We start from the raw sequence: 23,076 nt of genomic DNA, 5'->3' as shown, positions 1-23,076 counted from the left end.
AACTTCATATTCTTGTTCCCATTGCATTCCCAGCACCCTACTCGGGCCTGGTACACAGCAGGCACTCACTAATTGTTCTTTTATTCAAGAATCTATTGAGCATCTACTATATTCTGGGTATTGGCTTCACATATTGGGAGATACCACTGATAACTCCTGGATCTGGGGGTGGCTGAGTTGGGGAAAGAGGGAAGAGGGCACTGGGATCCCCCAGGACAGGTTCAGAGCAGCCTTCTGAGAAACAGCAAAAGAGATAGGATGGTGGGAATGGCACTCCCAGCAGAAGGTGTGACCAGGCAAAGGCCCTGAGGGGGGATGCAGTTCGACCCACCCGCGGGGACCAATGAGACAGCGCTGGGCTGGGGATAGGTGCCAGAAGGGTAGATAAACTCAGGGGAGCCGCGTGGCCCCCAGGTACCTCAAGCATAATCCAATCTCAAACCCCCAAGAGGAAGTTTCTGCCACCTGCCCAGAGAGGTTAAGTGAGTTGCCCAGGGCCACACAGCCAGGGTGACTTGGTGGGATTTGAATGCTGTGAGCCCACTGACTTCAAGGCCTCTTGGGTGGTACCTCATAAACTTTTGCAGGATGGGGAATTCCCTGGCAGTTCAGTAGTTAGGACTAGGTGGTCTCACTGCTCTGGGCCCAGGTTCAATCCCTGGTTGGGGAACTAAGATCCCATAAATCAAAAGGAAAAGAAAAAAACAAACCAAACGAAAAAACAAAATGAAAGTTCTGCAGGATGAATGAATCAATGAATGTATGTCTGGTGTGAAACAAGTCAGGAGCTAGGCATTAAAAGTCTGAAGCAAAGGGCCCCTCCCTGTACCCCTCAGGGGAGGGAGGGGTGGAGGTAGATTGGGGGGGGTGGTGTCTTTTGCTTCAGCAACAGGGCTTGTTTTCCAGCAACAGGGCTGGGGCGCTCTCTGGTGGTCAGAGCAGGAATGCCTTGGAATCACCTCTGAACTTTGAGGGGTGCAAGATGGTGGCTGGAAGACAAGTCCCTATTCCTTGCCACTTGACATTCAAGATCCTTTATGCACAGGCTCCAATTTGTAATTCTTTGACACTCTGGCTCCAATACTCCCAACTCTCAGCAGGAATCTCACCTCCATCCAACTCCTATTCATTATGCAAAGTCCTGGCTCTAAGGTCCTCTCCCCGGGAAGTTCTGTCTGTCTCTCCAGGCAGAGCCAAGGGTACCCTGGGGGCTCATCCCCTGGCTCAGTCTCGTGGGGCTGGGGGCGTCTGTAGCCTGCTCTGTGTCCTCCAGTTATGGAGTATTTCAGAAAACCACTTTCATTTCCTGTCTGTGGTTTCCTCTGCTGTGTCCTTGCACCCCAGCAGAGTCTGGCATGCAACAGGAGCTTCATGAATGTTTGTCTAGTGGGTAAGGAAATAAGTACATAATTGTCCTGGAACTAACTCCAGAAATGATCCTGGCCTGATTCATTTTGAGGGGAGGGGTAGGTTTTTTGCCCTCTCCTCACCCTGAGGCATCATGGAAACAAGGCCACACCTCGCTCAGAGTTTCTTATGCCACACCGAGGCATGGGAGTGCAGGCCTCCTTGATCCAGGAATGGGTCTCCTGTCTGCATGCGTTCGAAGAATGTTTATGTAAAGCCTGTGTGCCAGGCCCTGTTCTGAGTCCAGCTGGGAACAAAATACAAAAATCCCTTTTGTTGTGGAACTGACAGTTTATAATATGGACCCAAGCGCTGTTGCGGAATATGCCTCAATAGATGGACATTTGAGCAGACTTGAAAAGTGTGGGGAAAGAAAGCCAAGCGGGTGTCTAGGCAACGGTGCACCAGGGCAAGGTTACAGCCCGTGCAAAGGCCCGGAGGTAAAAGCGCGCCGGAGCATCCCAGGAGCAGTGAGGACAGAGAAGTGAAAACCAGGTAAGTCAGTCACTCAGTTCAGTCGCTCAGTCGTCGCTCAGTCGAGTCCTACTCTTTGCGACCCCATGGACTGCAGCACACCAGGCTTCCCTGTCCATCACCAACTCCCGAAGCCTGCTCAAACTCATGTCCATTGCGTCGTTGATGCCATCCAACCATCTCATCCTCTTTTATCCCCTTCTCCTCCCGCCTTCAATCTTTCCCAGCATCAGGGTCTTTCCCAATGAGTCGGTTCTTCGCATCAGGTGGCCAAAGTATTAGAGTTGCAGCTTCAGCATCAGTCCTTCCAATGAATATTCAGGACTGATTTCCAAACAGGTGGGTCTTAGCAGTAAGAGAAATAATGAGGGAACCAGGGGGGTCGGTGCCGGAACTGGTAGCAGATTTGTAGAAGACGAGGGGCTTGGCCCCGCCCCGCCCCAGTCCCGCCCTCTGCCTTCCCCTTAGCCTTCGAGCCGGGCCCGCCTCCAAACCCACCTCAGGCCCTGATCCAGGTTGCCCAGGCAAGCAACCGCCCAGCAAGGCCCCGCCCATGGCCCCGCCCGCGCCCAGCTCCGCTCCTAGTTTGCTCCTCGGCGGCCACCGTCACCCGAGCCACCGCCCGTCTCGCGCGCTGCCTGTCCCGTTTCCGCTGCCCTTCCCCGCCTCACGCCGTGCGTGCCGTGCGTGCCGTGCGTGAGCGTGCGCGGGCTCGTCGGCCGGCGAGGGAGCAGCAAACGGCCGGCGGCGGGCGCCGCGCGGGGGGCGGGCGGCGTGGAGGAGGCGGCGGTGGCCATGGCCGAGGCGTCGCCGCAGCCCGGACGATACTTCTGCCACTGCTGCTCAGTCGAGATCGTGCCGCGCCTGCCGGTGAGGCCCAGGCCGGGCGGGCGGGGGCCACTGCCTTGGCCCGAGGCGAGTTGGCACGGACGGGGAAACTGAGGTCCCTGCGGAGGGCCCGGAAGCGGCGGCCCTAGTGGCGCAGCGAGGCCGGTGACCGGGAGGGAGCGGAGTCGGCCCCGAGCGCGATCGGTGCTGCGGCCGCCTCGTGGGAGAGAGCCGTCGCTCTCCCGGGCCCGACGGCGGCCCGAGCCGGCGTTCTTGCGCCTTCCGGGGCCCGGGGTCTGGACCCAGGTGGGCCCTGTGCCCTTATCCGGGTGGAGGCCGCGGGGCAGCTGATCGTGAAAGGCTCGGTTTCCAGGCCCCTCAGCCCGGAAGTTCCGAGTGGGTAGGTCCGGGATGGGGTCGGTGCCCCGCGTCTGACCGACCCTCCCGCGCTGAATGGGAGGAAGGTTAGAAGGCAAGGCGCCCCTGGCCGGCCCCGCTCCTGGCATTTGCCGCTTGGCCAGCTCAAGAGGAGCAGGAAGAGGGCGATGTGGGGGGCCAGGGAAAGGGGCTGTGGGTGGCGACGATTGATTGAGCACCAGCTCTCCTTGGTCATCTGGCTGATTTAAGAACCAGATTCCCATCCTTTCCTTTCTTGCTGTGGACTTCACTGGGGGATCCAGCAGGAGTCGTGGGCATTATCCCAGCCACAGAGGAGAGTGAGCTAGAGTCAGGGTTTGGAATGGAGACGGGTGCCTGAACCCAGGAGAGTGTAAGATAAGGCAAGGGTGGTGTGGCTTCCAGAGGCAAGGGGATGGGGGCCGGCAGATAATTGGAAACCTCGGTGCGCGAGCAGAATTGAGGGGGGGCCGAGACTTGTCCGACTCCCCCACTCCAGCCTCCCGGAAGACGTACTGCTTCTGCCTCTTCCGGCTTCCTGTGCGCCCCAGCTCTGGGTCTGGTTTTCTCCGCTGGGAGAAACGGTCGGGTCGGCGGGACAGTCCTCTAGCCTAGGTGAGCTGCAGGGAGCCTCTTGCAGCTGGTGTGAGCCCCGGACAGGCCCTGGGCTTCGGGCTTACCCCAGAGTGACCTGTCCACAGCCATCGGCAGCCCGGGGCCAAGTAGTCTGTGTAGTTAGCTGTTCTGGCCTCCCTTCCCAGGGCCAGCACGCGGCCGGATCCTGGCCATGTAGTCTCGGACCAGAAGGATCCTGATCTCTGTGGACAGTCTGTGGACACTGAGCTGGCGAGGGCCTTTCTAGTCACAGGATCCAGTGGTGACAAGGTAGCCATGACCTTTGCTCTCAGAGTTTACAGGGAGCCAATGCTGAGCAAGTGATTGGCAAATATTTGATTTGTTGGAATGTTGGTAAATTCTGTTAGGAGCAAATATTGGAGGCAAGGGGACTGATTTGTGGGTTTGGGAGGGGGTTGACGGGGTCCTGTAGACAGGTGTCTGTTTATGAGTAGGGGTGCACTTGGTGTTCATGAGAGTAGGGAGGTGGGCTCTTAACCTGGTGACAGTGGGAGGCTCCCGCCAGCCGCACCCCTCCCACCTCCCCCTGCCCCAGTGGGGCAGTGGGACTCAGGTGGCTGCAGGCCCTCTGTTCCCAGGGTTTCTCCCTGCAGCCATGAGACTCTGCCTCATTCTCCTTGCCCATCAGATGGGTTGGTGAGGGCACCCCTGTGCTCAAGAATGCCGGTGCAGGGGGGCCAGGATGCTCCGGAAGGGCGGGTGCCTGCCTGGAATGGGCGTGTGGGAGCAGGAACCGGGCAGGCCGGCTAGCTCAGAGGCCTCTGCTTGGGCGCACAGGCCCAGACTCGATCCCCCAGGAAACGGGAGCGCCGGGGATGAGGTGGATCTGGGCCATGCACGGGCCAGGCTTCTGGTGGCCTGACCGGTGGCAGTCATGATTCTGTCTCCTGTCCTGTGGACACCCCTGATTCCTCTCAGAAGTGTCCCTGAGCGGGGTCGGGGGGACGGGAACAAGCTCTGTTACATTGAACAGGCCACCTCGGAGAGCCGTCGGGGTGAAGAGAGAAGGTCCGTCCTCTGCACGGAGCCCCTGGGGTGTAGACTGGTCCCCCTGCCTGCTTGGCGTTAAGGCCAGCATCTCTCCAGTTCCCACCTCAATGTCCCCTGTTCACACTCACCTGGCCGGGAACCTGGGGTCTGCATGTGGCATGGAGGGTGAGGCCTGTCTCCAAGGGCCTACTGCAGGGAGCAAGTGCTGAGTGAATGGAGTGCATGGTCTGTCCTGTGGGCCGCTGTTGCCATGGTAATAATGATGGCGTGATCACCCTGGTCTCCTCAGGAGAGAAGCTGTCAGCTGGGGCTAGGTGCTCACGAGCTAGGGCCTTGCCAAGGTATATAGACTCTGCCCTGTGGGGGTGATTGTTCCCTCTCAGGGTGTCCCCCATTTCTGTCACGGTGAGGTAATTAAATCTCTGGGATGTGCGGCCTCTGGAGGAGGGAGCATTGAAAACCCAGGTCTGGACCTTCTCCAAGTGCAGCAGAGTCTGGGGCCTCCCTGAAACCAGGTCACTGTGGCTCAGGGGCCAATTCCAGAGCCTGGGGTTGAGGCCACCCTCCATTTGCAGGTGGGGAGATGGAGGCTTGCAGCCGGGACCCAGCTTCCGAGAGGGGGCAAGCCAGGTAGATACCAGCTCGGGCTGTGGGGACCCAGGACAAGGGAAGGCCCAGGCCTGAGATGGCCAGTCTGGGTTGTGCTGGGGCTCGGGGAACACAGGGACCCCTGAGGATGGCATGGTGATCGGCTCTCAGGCACCAGGAGCAGCAGTGAGCCCCAGGGGTGGAGGTCAGATACTCTATCTCCAGTGGGCGTGTTGCTCACCCCGCCCTGGCTCTCCCAGGCTTGCCTGGGGCAGGGTGCAGGCCTGGGGCAGGGTGCCTGGGAGAGAGAGTTTTCTCACAGGGGAGGTTCTGGGCCTGCCTGTTGGCCCAGGTCAGAAGGTTCCCAGATTCCTAACCTCGGTCAGCTCAGACTCAACTGCAGCCACGTTTGCCCCTGTCCATCGCCCTCCCACTGGGGGCTCCTGGAGGGCGCAAGAACCTTGGCTACCGAGCACAAAGCCTCCAGTGACTGCGTTTCTTGGCCTGTGAAACGTTGAAGTAAACAACAGGCTGAGTGACAGCCCTGGAAACCCATGCCAGTGACAGCTGTGGTGGACCCTCCCTGGGGGAACCTCCCCTGGGCCCCTTGCCCCTGCTCAGGAGGGCAGGGGGCTGCTGTTCCTGGTTCACAGTTTCAGTGCCACATGTCCCACCCACTTAAAGCTCAGGTCTTGCAGCTGGCCATCACCAGTGTCCTTGTCCAGGACATTTGGTCACTCAAAAAGGAGCCCCGTCCCCATCAGCAGTCACCTTCATGGTCCCTGACAACCAGGATCCCACTCTCTGTGTCTGTAGATTTGCCTGTTCTGGATGTTTCCCATCAACGGAATCACACTCTGTGTGTTCTATGTCTGCTTCTCACTGAGGATCGTGTTCTCAGGGTCCATCCACATGGTGGCAAGTGTCAGGCCTTCCCCTTTTCATGTCTGAGTGATGCTCCCAGGGGTGGAGGGACATGTGGTTGTGTTTGACTGCTGTGCGTGTGTGGGTTTCTGTGTGGACCTATGTCTCTGTCACCCCTGGTGGGTGCCTGATGGGGCAATTGCAGGGTCATGGGGTGACCATGACTGTTTTCTGAGGACACTGCCCCAATTCACAGCCCACCTGCCATGTGGGGGTTCCAGTTTTCTCTGCCGCCTCCCACAGTGGTCCCTGTCAGCTCCATGGGTCCAGCCATCTGGGTGGATGTGGAGTGTGTCCCTCTGGTTCTGGTTTGTGTTTCCCTGTTGGCGGACTATGTGTGCATCCCTTCTTGACTCGTTGCCACCTATCTGTCTGTGGAGAAATGCTGTTCTGATCCTCTGGCCGTTTTCTAACTGGGGCGTTTGTCTTTTGTTGTTGAATCGTAAGAGTTCATTACACATTTGGACACAGGTCCCTGGGACATGTGCAGCTCGGGCCTACCCTCCCGCCCAGCTCAGGTGGCGTTCTTTCATTCCCTGGTCCCTTTGCTGTCTGCAGTGGAGCAGGTGGGGGTCCCACCTTCCTGACAGGTGCCTGGCGCCCAGCATCTGCAGGGCAGGCCACACGCCCCACACCTCCACATCGTTCCCTACAGAGGGTGGCCCAGCCATCGGTGCCCCAGGCTCCTGGGGACTGGGACCATGGGCGGCCTCAGTGGAAGCACCTCACGCTTGCAGCTTTAGAACACACGTGGACCTAAGCCAGTTCCAGGCCCGACTAGTGGATTTGGTGCTCAGGCTCCCTGTCCCTGAGGGGCAGGGCCACCTCTCTGCTGACTGGAGACATCACAGTCTCTGCCCACTGGCTGTCCAGCCTGGGGTCACAGGCCACACCTCAGGCAGTCCAGAATGTTCTGCAGGCCGGTTCCTCTGCCTGGGTGTGCCTCCAACCCTCGGTGGCCGCCTTCCTGGGAGTTGATCTCTGAGGCCCAGGTGGTCCTGGAGCCCCACTAGTCACTTTCCCAGCCTTCCTTTATATTTGTGTGGGTGTGTGGGGGGTGTTAGGGAACATTCTCAGGTCCCCCAAGTTGGGAAACTTCCCTGGACCCGCGTCAGCTGGCCCTTTGCTGCACGCTTTGTCAGAGCCTTCATCAGGCCATGTGGCTTAGTGGAGGCCCCGAAATTGTGACTTCTGTCACTGTGGGGAGCACAAGATGATGGACTCAGGGACATGGGAGGTTGGGGATGTAACTTTCGAGGTTGCGGCCCACCATGTGGGCGAGGAAGTCAGTGCACCAGCCCTGCCCGGGGCCACATGGCTGGAGCTGGCAGGTTGCCACCTGGGCCCTTGAGATGAGCCCCCCACACACACACACACCCCGACCCTGCCTTGCCCTGAGATCACGCTTGCCTGCCCTCTCCTCCCCAGGATTACATCTGCCCGAGATGCGAGTCTGGGTTTATCGAGGAGCTTCCGGAAGAGACCAGGTAAGGCTGCCCCCCTCATGGACCCTCAGCCCAAGGGTGCACTGGCTGGACCTGGGTCAGGTGTAGAGGGGGTCTGCCTTCGTCTGACCCTCTGGCTATCTGTCTGGGGTGGGGTGCTCCTGCTGCTAATGGTGCCTGTCCTCTCAGGAGTGCAGAGAACGGCTCAGCCCCCTCCACAGCCTCCGCGGACCAGAGCCGGCAGCAACCGTTCGAGGTGAGAGGCAGCCTCCCTGTTCCCCGTGAGGGCTGCCCACCTCCTACCCAGCCCTGGCCCCTCTCCCATGATGTTGGCTCTCCTCTCTGCAGAATGTGGACCAGCCCCTGTTCACGCTGCCGCAGGGCTACGGGCACTTTGCTTTCGGCATCTTTGACGACAGCTTCGAGATCCCCACGTTCCCCCCTGGGGCGCAGGCTGATGACAGCAGGGACCCCGAGAGCCGGCGGGAGCGAGAGCAGCACTCCCGGCACCGGTACGGCGCCCGGCAGCCCCGCGCCCGCCTCACCGCGCGGCGGGCCACCGGCCGGCACGAAGGCGTCCCCACGCTGGAAGGGTGAGGGGGCCTGGGGGCGGCCGCGGGTGGGGGGCTGGGGGCGTCCAGCCCACCCCACCCGCTCGGGCAGAGCAACCAGCTGTCCTTTCAGGAGGTGCTGTGGGCACAAGGCGTGGGTGCTGGCTCAGGGGCCGTCCTCCAGGCAGGGCAGGTCCCCTGTGGGTCCAGGTTGGCTGACGGGCCATGTGCCCACTGTGTGCCCCTCAGTGTCCTTCAGAGAGAGGCCTCCGCCCCGGGGCACAGGCGAATGGCAGTATCCGGTGTCCTCGCCCCTCCTGTGTGCAGGGTCCTGAGGACAGAGGGGAGGACCTAGAAGGCCCGTCTCAGCCCCATGGGACACGGGGCTGAGCATCCTGTGGGTGTTTGTAGATGGAGCTTGATTGCAGGCAGGCCAAGGCTGGTCCAGCTCAGGACATGGCCTGGCTCACTGTGACCTCGGCTGGCATGTTTCAGGGTCACTGTGAAGAACAGGGCTGACTCCAGGGTTCCTGAGGCCCCCCTATGGCACTCCCTCTGGCTTGCAAAATGGGAGTGGACACAACTGTGTGTCAACCGGCACTGTCTAGGCCTCAAGGTGACCTCTACCCCAGCACCCTTGTGTCTGGGCTTTTTCTCACCAGTTGAGAGTCCAGGCCCCCTACACTGGCCCCTCCTCATAAGGGCGCTAACCACGGGCCTGGCCACTCTGTTCCAGGATCATCCAGCAGCTGGTCAACGGCATCATCACCCCGGCCACCATCCCCAACCTGGGCCTGGGCCCCTGGTGAGTAGGGGAGGGGCCCCCTGCGCCCGGCCCACCCCTCTGCCACTTGAACCCCAGCCTTCTCTGCCCAGGGGCGTCCTGCATTCAAACCCGATGGACTACGCCTGGGGGGCCAACGGCCTGGACGCCATCATCACGCAGGTACAAGGGCCTTGCTTAGCTGGTGTGGGGACCACAACCCTACAGGCTGGGCCCAGGAGGACAGTGTCTTCCGTGTCTGTGTCCTGGGTGGCACTTATGAGGCAGGGCTGTGACCACCTTGGGGCCTCTGCTGCATATTTTGTCACTGGTGCCTGCCCCCTTATTATAGCCACATGAGGACTTGGGAGCCATCGTGGCCCTAGGAAGGGGCCGCGGTGTCCCTGGGGTGGCTACCAGCCCTGGCTACAAGGTGGTGATGAGCAGAAGAGTGGGCAGAAGCCCAGGGCTGGGCCTCCTGGGGCAGCTGACCTCTGACCCCTCAGGGTCAGTCCAGGACAAACGGGGCCTCGGTGCTTTTGCAGGTAACCCCGCCTTGCATTTCATAGCCCCATGGGGCGAGGGACCCCACCAGCCCATCTGCTCTCTGGCCTCTTGTCTTTCAGCTCCTCAATCAGTTTGAAAACACAGGTCCCCCACCCGCAGACAAAGAGAAAATCCAGGCCCTCCCCACTGTGCCCGTGACCGAGGAGCACGTCGGTACGAGCCCCAGGGGCCAGTGGGGGGTGGGCTTGGGCCAGTGACTCCTCCTCCCTGGAACACCTTGGGCAGGGCTGCAGGGGAGCTGCCCTGAGGGATGTGCTCCTGCCCTGCAGGCTCGGGGCTGGAGTGCCCCGTGTGCAAGGATGATTATGGGCTGGGTGAGCGTGTGCGGCAGCTGCCCTGCAACCACCTCTTCCACGACGGCTGCATCGTGCCCTGGCTGGAGCAGGTGAGTGGTGGGCCAGCTGGGACACTCCCCTCAACCCCTCGCCCCCACCGCCTCTGAACTGTTCCCTCTCCTCTTTGTCCTGCAAAGCACGACAGCTGCCCCGTCTGCCGAAAAAGCCTCACAGGACAGAACACGGCCACCGACCCCCCGGGCCTGGCTGGAGTGAGCTTCTCTTCCTCCTCATCATCCTCCTCCAGCTCACCCGGGAATGAGAACCCGGCCAGCAGCTCCTGAGCACACCGGCCGGCCAGCCCCCAGGGCAACAGCAGACACCCCACGCGCCCACGGACTGCAGCGCCACCGGGCCCGCCGTGGAGGAGGCTCGGAGGACCCACCCCTCCAGGCTGCGGAGGGAGCTCGGCCTCCCCAGGGACAACCCGGCTGGGCCGGGCGCCCGCACACACTGCCCGGGCGTCCCACCTTCCCCCCCCTTTGTCTCTGACCTCACCCTCTACATGTTCAACGGCGGAAAGGTTTTTATAATTTTAAATTATTACTGCTTTGAAATAAATGGACGTTTGAGCTCACTCGCGGCCCTGCATGATCTGTGGAGAGACGGGGTGGAGCCACTCGGCTGGGGTTCTGGCTGCGTGGACAGGCCCTGCTCCCCACCCTGAGCACTAGGGCCTGGGATACCAGGATAACCAGCGAAACAAGGACAAGACTGCTCTGACAGACGTTTTTTAAAGGAGAAAATATGTGTATCTTGAAAGCTATTTAAAAATACACCTACTTAGAAAGAAGCCGGTGGTCGGCGTATTCCTTGTGTGCGTCGGTGCAGCCTGGGGCCCAGTCTGTCCACAGCAGGATCACTGCTGCCTCTGTGGGTGAGTGTCCAGTCTGTGCCCCGTGGAAGTGCCCCCCAAATCGGTCTTCGGAAATGGCCACTGGGAGGGGTGGGAGCCTCCCCCCACTTCCCAGCTCCACCTCTGCCCCCCCTGGGGGAGCTCAGCCCCCAGGAAGCTGACCTGGGACCCCCTCAGCCTGCACACCCCGAGGGGTTGCACACCTTATAAGGGGCTCTGAGGCCAGTGTGTATGGGTCTGCAAGGATGACTGTGACAAATCACCAAACTTGATGGCTTAAAACAACATGTTTATCAACTTCAGGCTTGGGGTCACAATTTGGGTCTTAGAAGGCTAAATCCAGGTGTGGACGGGGCTAGTCCCTTGGAGGCTCCAGGGGAGTACCAACTTCCCACTTTTCCAGTTTCTAGAGGTGCCACATCCCTGGCTCACAGCCCCTCCCTGCATCCTCACAGCCAGCAGTACAGCATCTCTTGTCTCTCTGCCTCTGACCCTCCCACCTCCCTCTTATAAGGACCCCGTGATGACACTGGGCCCCCCGGAGGATCCAGGGTTGTCCCCATCTCAGGGGCCTTAATTCCACCTGCAAAGTCCCCTGTGCCCCATTAGGTGACATGTCCATAAGCCCTGGGACCAGGCCCTGCCAGTCCGTGGCATCATTTTACCCCAGCCCCCAGCCTCCCCCACCTCCCTGCTGCCTCAAACACCCCAGTAGGTTCCCACCCCGGCAAGTTTGCCTTCCCATCTCCAGCCTGGCTGGTGCCTTTGTTGAAGCTTCCCTGGCCCCCAGCTTCTGGCTGGATTCCTTCCACCCCTGCTCAGCTCACTGTCCACCTCCCCTCCAACTCAGTCTCTGAGCGCGGGGCCACATCTGTGGGGTCTGGTGGTGTCCCCAGTGCCCAGCAGAGCAGGTGCTCAATACAGGTGAAACCAGTGAGTAACGACACGGGCTCTCCCCAAACCCCGCCTTCCCCAACCTCACGTCTCCTGGAATCTCGGACCAGGCGTCACTGACCCTGGGACTCAGGAGACCAGGACGGGCAGGAAGAGCGTGGATGGGTGGTGTCGCTGTGTGCGGCCCCCGAGCCTCGGGGCGCCCCGACCGTCCAGAGCCAGGAACATGGGCCGGCCTTGGTGGCGCCAGCGGACTGACACATAGGTGTTGTAGCCGTTCTCCTCGATACGCTCCCGGAACCTGCAGTGCGCAGCGCAGAACCGCTGCGGGGTGGGCGGTGAGCGGCCCCGGGCACGCCCCCGGACACGCCCCCGCACACCTCTGCTCGCACCCCCGACCACCCTCTGCACTTCCACTCACCGACCCATAGAGTCTGCCAAGGCTGTTCATGGCCACATAGAAGCCACTATGCACCGCCTTGAGCGCCACGACGCCCACACGGATGGATCGGATCTCCAGGACGCCTGCAGGGAGGGACTCTGTCAGGGCCCGCCCACCACCCACTCCCCTACTCTCCCCGCTCTCTCTGTTCATTCATTCATTCACACGGGAAACAGTCCCCACTGGAAACATTTCCCAAGTACCTCCTGTGTGCCTGGCCCTGTGCTGGGCATGGGGATGCACCAGGGCCCATGCAGGTCCTACCAGCACCTGCCCTGAAGCTGTGGGACTGACAGGTGGGGCAAAGAGAACTCCAGGCCGGGGCGCGGGGCGTGGCAGGGGCGGGGGTGGGGGGGGGATGGTAGAGGTGGGAGTCAGTGGGGAAGAAGTAAGGCCTTTCTCAGGAGGCCAGTGGAGATCATCCCCAAGCTTTGCTGTAGTACCGGGGAGCCTGTCAGTCAGGGGTGAGAAAACCAAGTTAGAGGAGGTGAGTGCCTGTGTGACAGATATAGACCCCCGGCAGTGAGTACAGGCCCCGCGGGCCTTGCCCACAGTCCCCACACTGCTGTTAACCATATCTGACGCTGGCAGCTCGGCTACCCAGGGCCGTGTCTTTACGGGGAGACACCGCCCAGTCAACGGCCTGGGGGTGGGGCACAGGGTGTTCAGATCAACGCTACCTGCTAACACTGCTTGAGTGCCAACTGTATGCCAGGCATCGTATCCCACCAAGCCCACACACAGCTCCAGGAGAGAAGTGCTAACTGTGCCCACTTCCTGTGTGGGGAAACTGAGGCCTGAGAAGTGGCAGGGCCAGTTTCTCAGGCCCTGTTGCTGGATGGGTGACCCTAGGGCAGCCCTGCCCCATCTGAGCTGATGTTTCCTGTCCAGTGGAGCAGGGTTGGGGGACAAGCCCCAGCTCACACTCTGAGCCCCACCCAGGCATGGAGGCCTAATCTGGAGTCAAAACCCTGCCTTCTGCTGTTCAGCCTGGACTTGGATGCCTTTGGTGATGGGGTGCTCACCCCATGTCCCGCAGGACATTTGTACCTGCTGTTTCTTGGGTGAGACACCCAGTTCCAGGTGGGGAAACCAAGGCTCAGAGAGAAGCAGTGCCTGTCCCAAGCCATCCAGCATAGCCAGACTTCACCCCCACCAGGGCCACCCTGCCTGGCCGTGCCCACCACTGAGCGACCGGCCTAGCCAGTGCCCCTGTCCTTGCCCTCATCTGGTGAGACTAATGAGGGCCTTGAGAGCCCCAGATGAAAGCAACTGGGAAGGGCAAGGTGATTATCTGCCCTAATGGTGGTGATTCAGGCAGTGGCCAGCACTGCCTTGGCTCTCCCACTCCCACTCTGCCCGGCCTCAGAGATGCAGGGAGACTGAGACAGGCCTGGGGTCATTGACCGCCCTAGCCTCCCTTTTATTGCCAATCTCCTCCTTCTCTTTCTTTACCCCTTCATCTCGTCTTGCCTCATACATTCCACAAACACTTATTGAGTGGCTACTGTTTCCTGGTCAGGGCAGCAGGGATGTGACACCAACTCAGTGAGGTTCTGGGCACTGTAGAGCCCCAGCTCTATGCCCCCACCTCCCCCCCCAGGTAGGTAATTTGCCTTCTCTGTGCCTTAGTTTCCTCATCTGCCAAGTGGGTGTCCAGGAAGACAGAGGGGACCCCAACTCAGATGGACCCTGAGTTTGGTTTTGCAGGGTGGGGAGTTCAAAGTTCAGACACAACTCTGCCCTCACCTCATTATGTGCTGGGCCTATGGAGGCTCTTCCCGGAGTCCCAGCTTCCCCTCCCTTTCCTCTCTGGAGTCTCCGTGGTCCCAACCTCAACTATCTCTCTGAGACCCTTCTGCTGCTGAGCCAGGCCTGGAGGTGGGAGCTTCCCGTGTGGCCTTGACCTCAACTGTCCAACCCTCCTTCCAAGTGGGTTGGGCCTATTTTATCGTTGAGAAAACTGAGGCTCCAGACGGGAAATGACTTGGCCGCCACCACGCAGCCGGAGGAGCCTCCAGAACCTCCCTCACGTGAGAGAAGGAACGAACAGTGCACAGAACCTCACTGAGTTGGTGTCACATTCCTGCTGCCCTGCCTTGCCTTTGCTATTGCCTTTGTCCGCCTATCTGCCTTGTCCCCCGCCCCCGGGCAGTGGTCCCGGCTACTCACTGTCAGGGTTGTCGCGCCAGCGGGTGCCTTGCACGCGGCCGCTGGAGTCTACGAGCAGGAAGAAGTGGGTTGAAGAGAAGAGACGCCGCCAACGCACGTCGCCCTCCAGGTGCGGGTAGCTGCGCGGTCTCCGCGGAGTGTTTGGTGTCCCTGCGGCGCCGGGCGCCCGTGCCAGCAATAGCCACGCCAGGCCCAGCCATAGGCGGCCGCACATGGCCTCGCGCCCCACTCGCCGCCGGTTCTCGCCTCCCCGGGAGCATCCGCGGCTCTGCCATTGTAAGATCAGCGAGCCGAGCAACCGACCCGGCCGCCCCACGCAGGCCAATTGGAAGCTTCGGGGGCGGGGCCAGCGCCAGAAGGGGCGGGTCAAGATGCGGGGCGGGGCTGTGGTCAGGGAGCCGGCCAATGCGGCTCCTCAGGGGCGGGGCCAGGGCGCAGCGGGCAGAACGACTACGCCTCTGGAGCGGGGAGGGTGGGCGAGAGGGTGGGCGGCCCTGGCAGATCGAGGAAAACCTTCCGGTCACTGCGCGTGTTTGTCTTGCCGGGTGGGGAGAGCGGTGCTTCTCCTTGAGTCACCAGATTGGTCTGCACGGATTGCGGGCGTGTGAGTGTTAAAGAGGTGGACTGCAGAAACCCACAGGGAGTCAGAAACAGAGAGACATAAAAACAGAGCCAACGGTGTAGGGAACTACGTTCATTATCTTGTACTAATAATAACCTACCCACTCCTGTATTCTTGGACTTCCCTGGTGGCTAAGACGGTGAAGAATCCTCCTGCAATGCGGGAGACCTGGGTTCGATCCCTGGGTTGGGAAGATGCCCTGGAGGAGGGCATGGCAACCCACTCCAGTATTCTTGCCTGGAGAATCCCTATGAACAGAGGAGCCTGGAGGGCTCCTCGCGTCCATGGGGTCGCAAAGAGTAGAACACAACAGAGCGACTAAGGAGGAGCAGCATAATGGAAAAGAATCTGAAAAGGAATATGTATGTATAACCAAATCATTTTGCTATACATGTGAAACTAACACAACTTTGTAAAAAAATTTTATATATTTCTTTTTGGCTGTGCTGGGTCTTTGTTGCTGCACACAGACTTTCTCTAGTTGCAGCGAGTGAGGGCTACTCTGGAGTTGCGGTGATGCGCATGAGCTTAGTCGCCCCATGGCATGTGGATTCTTCCCCTACCAGGGATTGAACCGGTGTCTTCTGCATTGGCAGGTGGATTCTTAACTAGGGAAGTCCACAACGTTGTAAATTAACTACACTTCAATTTGTCAAAAAAAAAAAAAGGTTAAAAAAGAGAGAGAGCCAGAAATAGACAAACTGAGAGACAGTCAGAGACAAGAGACTGAGAGGGAGACACAGAGAGACAAGAGATAAAGCTACAAGGAGAGACAGAGTCAGCTGGGATAGAGATGGGTAAGACGGAGACAGACAGTATGAGAGACTGAGAGATGGAAAAATTGGACAGAAAACAGGAGACAGAGAGCTGCCCGGGAGCCGGAGGTTGGGATGGAAGTTCTGACCCAAATGTCTGTCCGTGTTACTCAGATCTTTGGACTGGGTGGGCATGCCCAGGAGTACAGCGGGGTCAGTCTACCCTTCCAACTGGAGCTTCCTGAGAGCCAGGCTCGTGGCTGGGGTTCCACTGAGGGCTTGGTCCGGGGAAATGTGGTAGAGGAGCAGGTGAACTATTTGAAGGATACTGTGAGCAGAGGTGTTTGGGTGGGAAGGTGGCTGACAGGAGGATGGAGAGGTGGGCATGTCCAAGGCCAGCCAATGGGAACAAGGATGCTGACCAAGGCCAGCACCCATCGCTAGCATCTGGCTTTGCCCATCCAAGGGGGTAGGAATGGGGCTACCTCAATTACACCCACACCTGCTTGTCATGTACAGACACACCCAGAACCCTGGGCCCCGCGAGGTGAGTGCAGTAAAGCTTCACAGACTCAACCAAGCAGCAACATTGCCAAGCAGGGAAACCAAGGCCCAAGCAGGGCAGGGCCTTCCCCCAAGCCCCACACAGGACACATGCCTGGCCTCAGAGCCCTGCCTTTCAGCTTTTGGTGCCTCAATCCTACAGCCACAGCTACAGAAGGCACATTTAAGTAGCACTGGGTGAGAAGATGGTGACAAGCCTGCCCTGATGGACTTCTGGGGGGGCAACCAGTTCAGCCAGATTCGTGGCCAACATGCCTCCCTGGTGGCTCTGGGGCTCCCCCACTCTCTGCCCAGTAGGGTCATGCAGGGGTGTGACAGACACTCAGGACTGAGATGGGGGTCCTGCCCAGCCCATCTCCTCACACTCAGAGGGATTTGCCCATGGGCAGCACCCTCCCAGTTTTTGGTTCCTCCTCTGTAAGATAGGGCAGGAGAGGTGGGCCAGAAGGATGGATGAGATAGTCCACGACCTTGCTGGTACTCCGAATGACACCTTCAGTCCCCGCCCACCAGGAGCTTGGTCTTCCCTTCCTAGACTGTCCCAACCCCACCTGCCAGGAAGATAAGATCCAGGACTGACTCTGTGTGACCAGGGTGGGGGGGAGCATGCCTGGAAAGACAGCTGTGCTCCAGGTGCTTCTAACAACAGCATCACTGAGATAGAGTTCACACAGGACATAGTTCACTCAGGAAACTGCAATTAGTGCTTTTAGCACAGAGTTGTCAATGCTTAGCTCTAATTCCAGAGTATTCCATCTTCCAAAGAGAAGCCCTGTCCTCATCAGCAGCACTTCTACCCCCTCCCCCAGCCCCTGACAACCCAATTTCTCTGTCTGTGGATCTACCTGTTCCGGACATTTCCAATCAGTGGAATCACACCCTGTGTGTCCTTCTATGTCTGCTTCTCTCACTGACCATCATGTTCTCAAAGTCCATCCATGTGGTAGTGAGTGTCAGGGCTTCTCTTCTTTTCTTTTTTTTTTTTTTAGTTCTACCACTTTATTGCTACCAACCCATTTCCCTCCACCCTCGTGCACACATGCTCAGTCATGTAATCCCATGGACTTCAGCCCGCCAGACTCCTCTGTCCATGGACTTTTCCAGGCAAGAATACTGGAGTGGGTTGCCATTTCCTTCTCCATCTTCTCTTCTTTTCATGACCAAGCAATGCTCCCTGTGTGAAGGGACCATGTTCTATCGATCATCCATAGATGGATTTGAGGTTGTTCCCACATTTTGGCTGTTGTGAATTGTGGTGCTGTGGACATTCACCTACAGGTTTATGTGTGAACATAAGTCTCCATTTCTCTCATGCAGGTACCCAGGAGTGGAGCTGCTGGGTCATATGGTGATTCTGTGGGTGCCTTCTTTTCTTTTTAATTAAATAATTAATTTATTTGCCTGTGTAGGGTCTTAGCTGTGGCAGGCAGGCTTCTCTAGTGGCTGCACACAGGCCTTGTTGCCCTGCAGCATGCTGGGTCTTAGTTCCCCAAGCAGGGATCAAATCCATATCCCCTGCATTGGAAGGCAGATTCTCAACCATTGGACCACCAAGAAAGTCCCTGGTTGGCTCTTTGAGGGCCTTATTCCACAGCAGCTGCCCCATCTTACATTCCCGCTAGCTATGCACAAGGGCTCCAGTGTCCCCAGCTCTTCACTGGCAGCTGTTATGGGCCATGGTTTTGACTGCAGCCACCCCAGTGGGGTACAGCGGTGTGTTGCTGTGTTTTTCTGGAAGACATCAAGCCTGTGGACAAGTTATGAGAGCAACACAATGAACGCCCTGTTCTGGGAGTCCTCAATTCTTCATATTATTTATTTCCATCATCTGCAGGATGCAGCAAAACCACACTATGCAGCCATGAAAAAAGAGTAACCCGCTGTACACACAATGTGGATGACTTTCAGAACAAGAAGCAGTTGGACACAACAGAGGTCTGTCTATGGGACAGTCTGGAAAACCAACCCACCCACCGTGTGAACTGTCCAAAGGGTGTTATCCTTGAGGGCAGTGATGGGGGACTTGAGAGGGTTTCAGGGGTTGGGTCTTCTCTGGAAAACCCTTGTGTTCTGAAAGATTAATTGAACTGTATTTTTTATGTTTGCAGTGTTCCATGTTTTACCAGGAAAAATACACACGTGTGGTCTGTTTATGTACATGGCTATTCAAGAGGCAGCCTTTGACATTCGGCTACTTCACCCTTAAGCCTGTTGGTTCAATTGTTTGTTTTTTTTTTTTCCTTTTGGTCAGGCTGCACAGGTTGTGAGATTTTAGTTCCCTGACCAGAGATTGAACCTGGGCCCTCTGTAGTGAAAGAGCCAAGTCCTAACCACTGGACCACCAGGGAATTCCCAAACGAGCCTTGAACCCTGAGGTCCTCCACAGAAGCCAGGTTGCAACATCATCCCTCATCCACACTCCAATGTCCTCGCTTGTCACTGTGACATCCTCCAACACCTTTTTTTCTCATCCCAAATCCAGGTGAGGCACATGAAGGGCCCTCCCTTCCCCTTTGTCTCTGTGACTGAATGAATAAGATCCACAAAGACCGTCTACATTCTAACCCCCGGAACCTGTGGATTTGACCTTATTTGGAAAAAGTCTTGGCAGCTGCCATTAAATTAAGATCTTCAGACAAGGAGATCATCCTCAGGGGCCCTAAATGCAGCTGCAAGTATCCTTATGAGAGACACAGACTCAGCGCAGAGACCACGTGACAATGAAGGCAGAGGCTGGAGGGAGGCGGCCACCAGCTCAGGATGCCTGGGGCCCCAGAAGCTGGAAGAAGCAGGAAGGACCTTCTCCGGGCGCCTCCGAACAAGTCACGGCTTTGCCCACACCTTCATTTCATCCCAGTCATGCTAGTTCTGAATGTCTTGTCTCCAGAAATATGAGAAAAGACATATCTGCTGTCTGAGACACCAAGTTTGTGGTCATTTGTTACAGCAGCCCAGAGAATCTGATGCCATGCCCTTCCATCTAGAGAGTTGCCCTTGCATTTCTCAACATGTCTTCTTTTTTTCATTAATTGTTTATTGAAGTGTAGTTGATTTACAATATTGTGTTAGTTTCTGCTGTATAGCAAAGTGAATTGGTTATATGTATACACACATCCACTCTTTTTTACATTCTTTTCCCATATAGGTCATTACAGAGTATTGAGTAGAGTTCCCTGAGCTATGCAGTAGGTCCTTATTAGTTATCTATTTTAGTTATTCATTAGTTATTTTAAAATTATTTTTACTTTTTTGGCCACGCTGTGCAGCATGTAGGATCTTATCCCCTGATCAGGGATCAAACACATGCCTCCTGCAGTGGAAACTTGAAATGTTAACCTCTAAACCTCCAGAGAAGTCCCATTAGTTATCCCTTTTTTTTTTTTTAACTCTACTGGCTCTTTGTTGCTGGAAGTGGGGCTATTCTTTGTGGCAGCATGCAAGCTTCTCATCATGGTATCTTCTCTTGTTGCAGAGCACAGGTACAGAGCTGAGGCTCAATAGCTCACAGTGGCACATGGGCTTAGTTGCTTCAAGGGATCTTCCCCAACCAGGAGTCAAATCCATGTCCCCTACACTGGTAGGGAGATTTCTGGGACCACCAGGGACCTCTCAGTTATCTATTTTATATATAGCAGTGTGTATATGTCAATCCTAATCTCCCAAGTTATCCCTCTCCTTCCTTTCAACACTTCTGAAGTCTCATAGAGAGTCCCACAGCCTAAACTCATCTGATCGTCTCTTTGTTTAATCTGGGTGAGATGTTTTGGCATCTCTGGTGTGTTCACTGGCATACATGAACAACTTCTGAAATGTAGTCTTGCCTAAGCCCCAACATTTCGACACTACGCCCCTCTCTTAAGGACATCTGTCTCCACCTGTCTCATGGGTTATTCATATTTTCTTGCTTAAGTTTTACAAGGAAATGTGATATCCCCATCAAGAGTGGAAAACCAGAGCCACACACTGACTCACTGACAGCTGAAGAAGAAATACAAAGAGAAGAGACCGTGTGACAAGGTCTCAGAGCAGCAGGACCCCAGCCTGGGAGCTTGATGTGGTGACACACGGGTGGCACCAAGAGAGCACCCCCACTCAGATTCAAGCAGAAACCAAGAGGAGAAGAGCTGGCTTGTGAGAAGACACTGCTTTAGGGCATGTGATGTCCCAGTGAACAGAAGAGAAAACTGAGGCAAAAGAATTCAGAAGTCTTGGCTTCCAGCCCATGCTCCTTGCACTGCCAGCCTGTGAGGATGTAAGTGGCTGTCTTTAGGTCTCAGGGAGTAGGGGGGCCCAGCTGACTCAGCATACCCCACTCAAGGCCAGGAAAGCAACCCCAGGTATGAGTCACTTCTGAGGTCACGGCCCCCCAGGGCATACTGGGGTGGAATGGGTGGGTTCCAGAGGACGCTGCCATCTGTTGAAAACATTCCCAGCCGGTGGCATCACGGCGCACAGGCCCGCGTGGGCAGCTGCGTCTGGAATGTGCTGTCAAGAGCTCCCAGACCTAGGAGTCTGGCCCCTTCAGAGTTCAGGTCCAGCCTCCACTCTCGACACTGACATTGGGGAGACTGAGGTCTGAGCATCTGGGGATAGGTGTCAGCTTGAGCTGAGGCCCCAAGGCCTGCTGTGGTGTGACCCCTGAACACCCTTCCAGCTTTGTCTCTGCTTCCTCTCTCCCACCGATTCACGGATCACAGCCTTGTCATGGCGAAGGGGCTTGCATAACTCAGTGCAGCTGTGAGCCATGCCGTGTCGTCCCACTCAACGTGGACAGGTCAGGATGGAGAGTTCTGACAAAATGCAGTCCACTGGAGGAGGAAATGGCAGCTCCTTTCAGTATTCTTGAGAACCCCATCAACAAAAAAGGCAAAAAGATATGACACCAGAAGATGAGTCCCACCCCTCCAAGTTTGAAGGTATCCAATATACTACTGGGGAAGAGGGGAGGGCAATTACTAAGCTCCAGAAAGAATGAAGCAGCTGGGCCAAACTGGAAGTGATGCTTAACTGTGGATGTGTCTGGTGATGAAAGTAAAGTCCAATGCTGTAAGCAACAATATTGCGCAGGAACCTGGAATGTTAGTTCCCTGAATCAAGGTAAATTGGAAGTGGTCAAGCCAGAGATGGCAAGAGTGAACATTGATGTTTTAGCAATCAGTGAACTAAAATGGACGGGAATGGATGCATTTAACTCGGATGATCATTAAATCTATTACTGTGGGCAAGAATCCCTTAGAAGAAATGGAGTAGCCCTCATAGTCAACAAAACAGTTCGAAATGCAGTACTTGGGTGCAATCTCAAAAATGACAGAATGAAAAAAAAAAAAAAATGAGATGACAAAAAAAAAAAAAAAAGACAGAATGATTTCAGTTTGTTTCCAAGGCAAACCATTCAACATCATGGTAATCCAAATCTGTGACCCAACTACTTATGCCACAGAAGAACTATACAAAAAAGGTCTTAATGATCTGGGTAGCCATGATGGTGTGGTCACTCACCTAGAGCCAGACATCCTGGAGTGTGAAGTCAAGTGGGCCTTAGGAAGCATTACTATGAACCAACTAGTGGAGGTGATGGAATTCCAGCTAAGCTATTTCAAATCCTAAAAGATGATGCTGTTAAAGTGCTGCACTCAATACATCAGCACATTTGGAAAACTCAGCAGTGGCCACAGGACTGGGAAAGGTCAGTTTTCATTCTAATCCCAAAGAAGAGCAATGCCAAAGAATGTTCAAAGTGCTGTACAATTGCACACATTTCACATGCTAGTAAGGGAAAGCTCAAAATCCGTCAAGCTAGACTTCAGCAGTATGTGAACCAAGAACTTCCAGATATACAAGTGGCTGTACATGCCAGGTTTAGAAAAGGCAGAGAAACCAGAAATCAAATCATCAACATTCATGGGTCATAGAGAAAGCAAGGAAATTCCAGAAAAACATCTACTTCTGCTTCATTGACTACACTAAAGCCTTTGACTGTGTGTGTGCTTAGTCGCTCAATCGTGTCCAACTCTTGCGACCCCATAGATTATAGTCTGCCAGGCTCCTCTGTCCATGGGACTCTCCAAGCAAGAATACTGGAGTGAGTTGCCATTTCCTTCTCCAGGGGAATCTTCCCGACCCAGGGATTGAACCAGGTCTCCTGCACTACAGACAAACTCTTTACTGACTGAGCTATGAGGGAAGCTTGGACTGTGTGGATTACAAAAACTGTGGAAAATTCTTAAAGAGGCAGGAACACCAGGCCACCTTACCTGTCTCCTGAGAAACCTATAGGTGGATCAAGAAGCAACAGTTAGAACCAGACATGGAACAATGGACTGGGAAAGGAGTACGTCAAGGTTATATATTGTCACCCTACTTATTTAACTTCTACGCAGAGTACATCATGCAAAATGCCAGGCTGAATGGATCACAAGCTGGAATCAAGATTGTCAGGAGAAATATAAATAACCTCAGATAGGCAGATGATACCTCTCTAATGGCAGAAAGCAAAGAGGAACTAAAGAGCCTCTTGATGAGAGTGAAAGAAAAGAGTGAAAAAGCTGGCTTAAAATTCAACATTCAAAAAACTAAGATCATGACATCTGATCGCATCTCTTCATGACAAATAGAAGGGGAAAAAGTAGAAGCAGTGACACATTTTCTTTTCTTGGGTTCCCAAATCACTGAGGACAGTGACTGAAGCCATGAAATTAAAAGACACTTGCTCCTTGGAAGGAAAGCTATGACAAGCCTAGATAGCGTATTAAAACGCAGAGAAATCACTTTGCCAACAAAGGTCTGTCTAGTCAAACCTTTGGTTTTTCCAGTAGTCACGCATGGATGTGAGAGTTGGACCATAACGAAGGCTGAGTGTGCCTCTTC

At 56.1% G+C, this 23,076-nt stretch overlaps 2 protein-coding genes across 4 annotated transcripts; one reads left to right on the top strand and one right to left on the bottom strand.

Annotated features, from left to right (window-relative positions):
• Positions 1-2,563: 2,563 nt before the first annotated feature.
• RNF126 (ring finger protein 126) lies at positions 2,564-10,697 on the top strand. Of its 2 annotated transcripts, none has more exons than XM_065918418.1 (9): positions 2,564-2,751; positions 7,672-7,730; positions 7,878-7,944; positions 8,037-8,200; positions 8,976-9,044; positions 9,116-9,185; positions 9,629-9,722; positions 9,839-9,954; positions 10,042-10,697. In XM_065918418.1, exons 1-9 carry the CDS (start codon positions 2,677-2,679, stop codon positions 10,186-10,188), a joined length of 861 nt encoding a protein of 286 aa, XP_065774490.1. In that variant the 5' UTR covers positions 2,564-2,676; the 3' UTR covers positions 10,189-10,697. The 2 variants fall into 2 exon arrangements, with proteins under 2 accessions (XP_065774490.1, XP_065774489.1); XM_065918417.1 differs by having other exon boundaries at positions 2,565-2,751; positions 8,037-8,281.
• An 818-nt stretch (positions 10,698-11,515) lies between these two features.
• On the bottom strand, positions 11,516-14,482 carry FGF22 (fibroblast growth factor 22). 2 transcript variants are annotated; one of them, XM_065935164.1, is made up of 3 exons: positions 14,269-14,482; positions 12,076-12,179; positions 11,516-11,955 (listed from the first exon to the last, which is right to left on the bottom strand). In XM_065935164.1, the coding sequence occupies exons 1-3, from the start codon at positions 14,480-14,482 to the stop codon at positions 11,584-11,586; spliced, it is 690 nt and encodes a 229-aa protein (XP_065791236.1). In that variant the 3' UTR covers positions 11,516-11,583. The 2 variants fall into 2 exon arrangements, with proteins under 2 accessions (XP_065791236.1, XP_065791245.1); XM_065935173.1 differs by having other exon boundaries at positions 11,676-11,978.
• Positions 14,483-23,076: the final 8,594 nt, after the last annotated feature.

The sequence above is a fragment of the Muntiacus reevesi genome, chromosome 1, assembly GCF_963930625.1.
Source record: "Muntiacus reevesi chromosome 1, mMunRee1.1, whole genome shotgun sequence".
Classification (NCBI taxonomy): Eukaryota; Metazoa; Chordata; class Mammalia; order Artiodactyla; family Cervidae; genus Muntiacus; species Muntiacus reevesi.
This window is presented reverse-complemented; position numbering and strand designations above follow the sequence as displayed.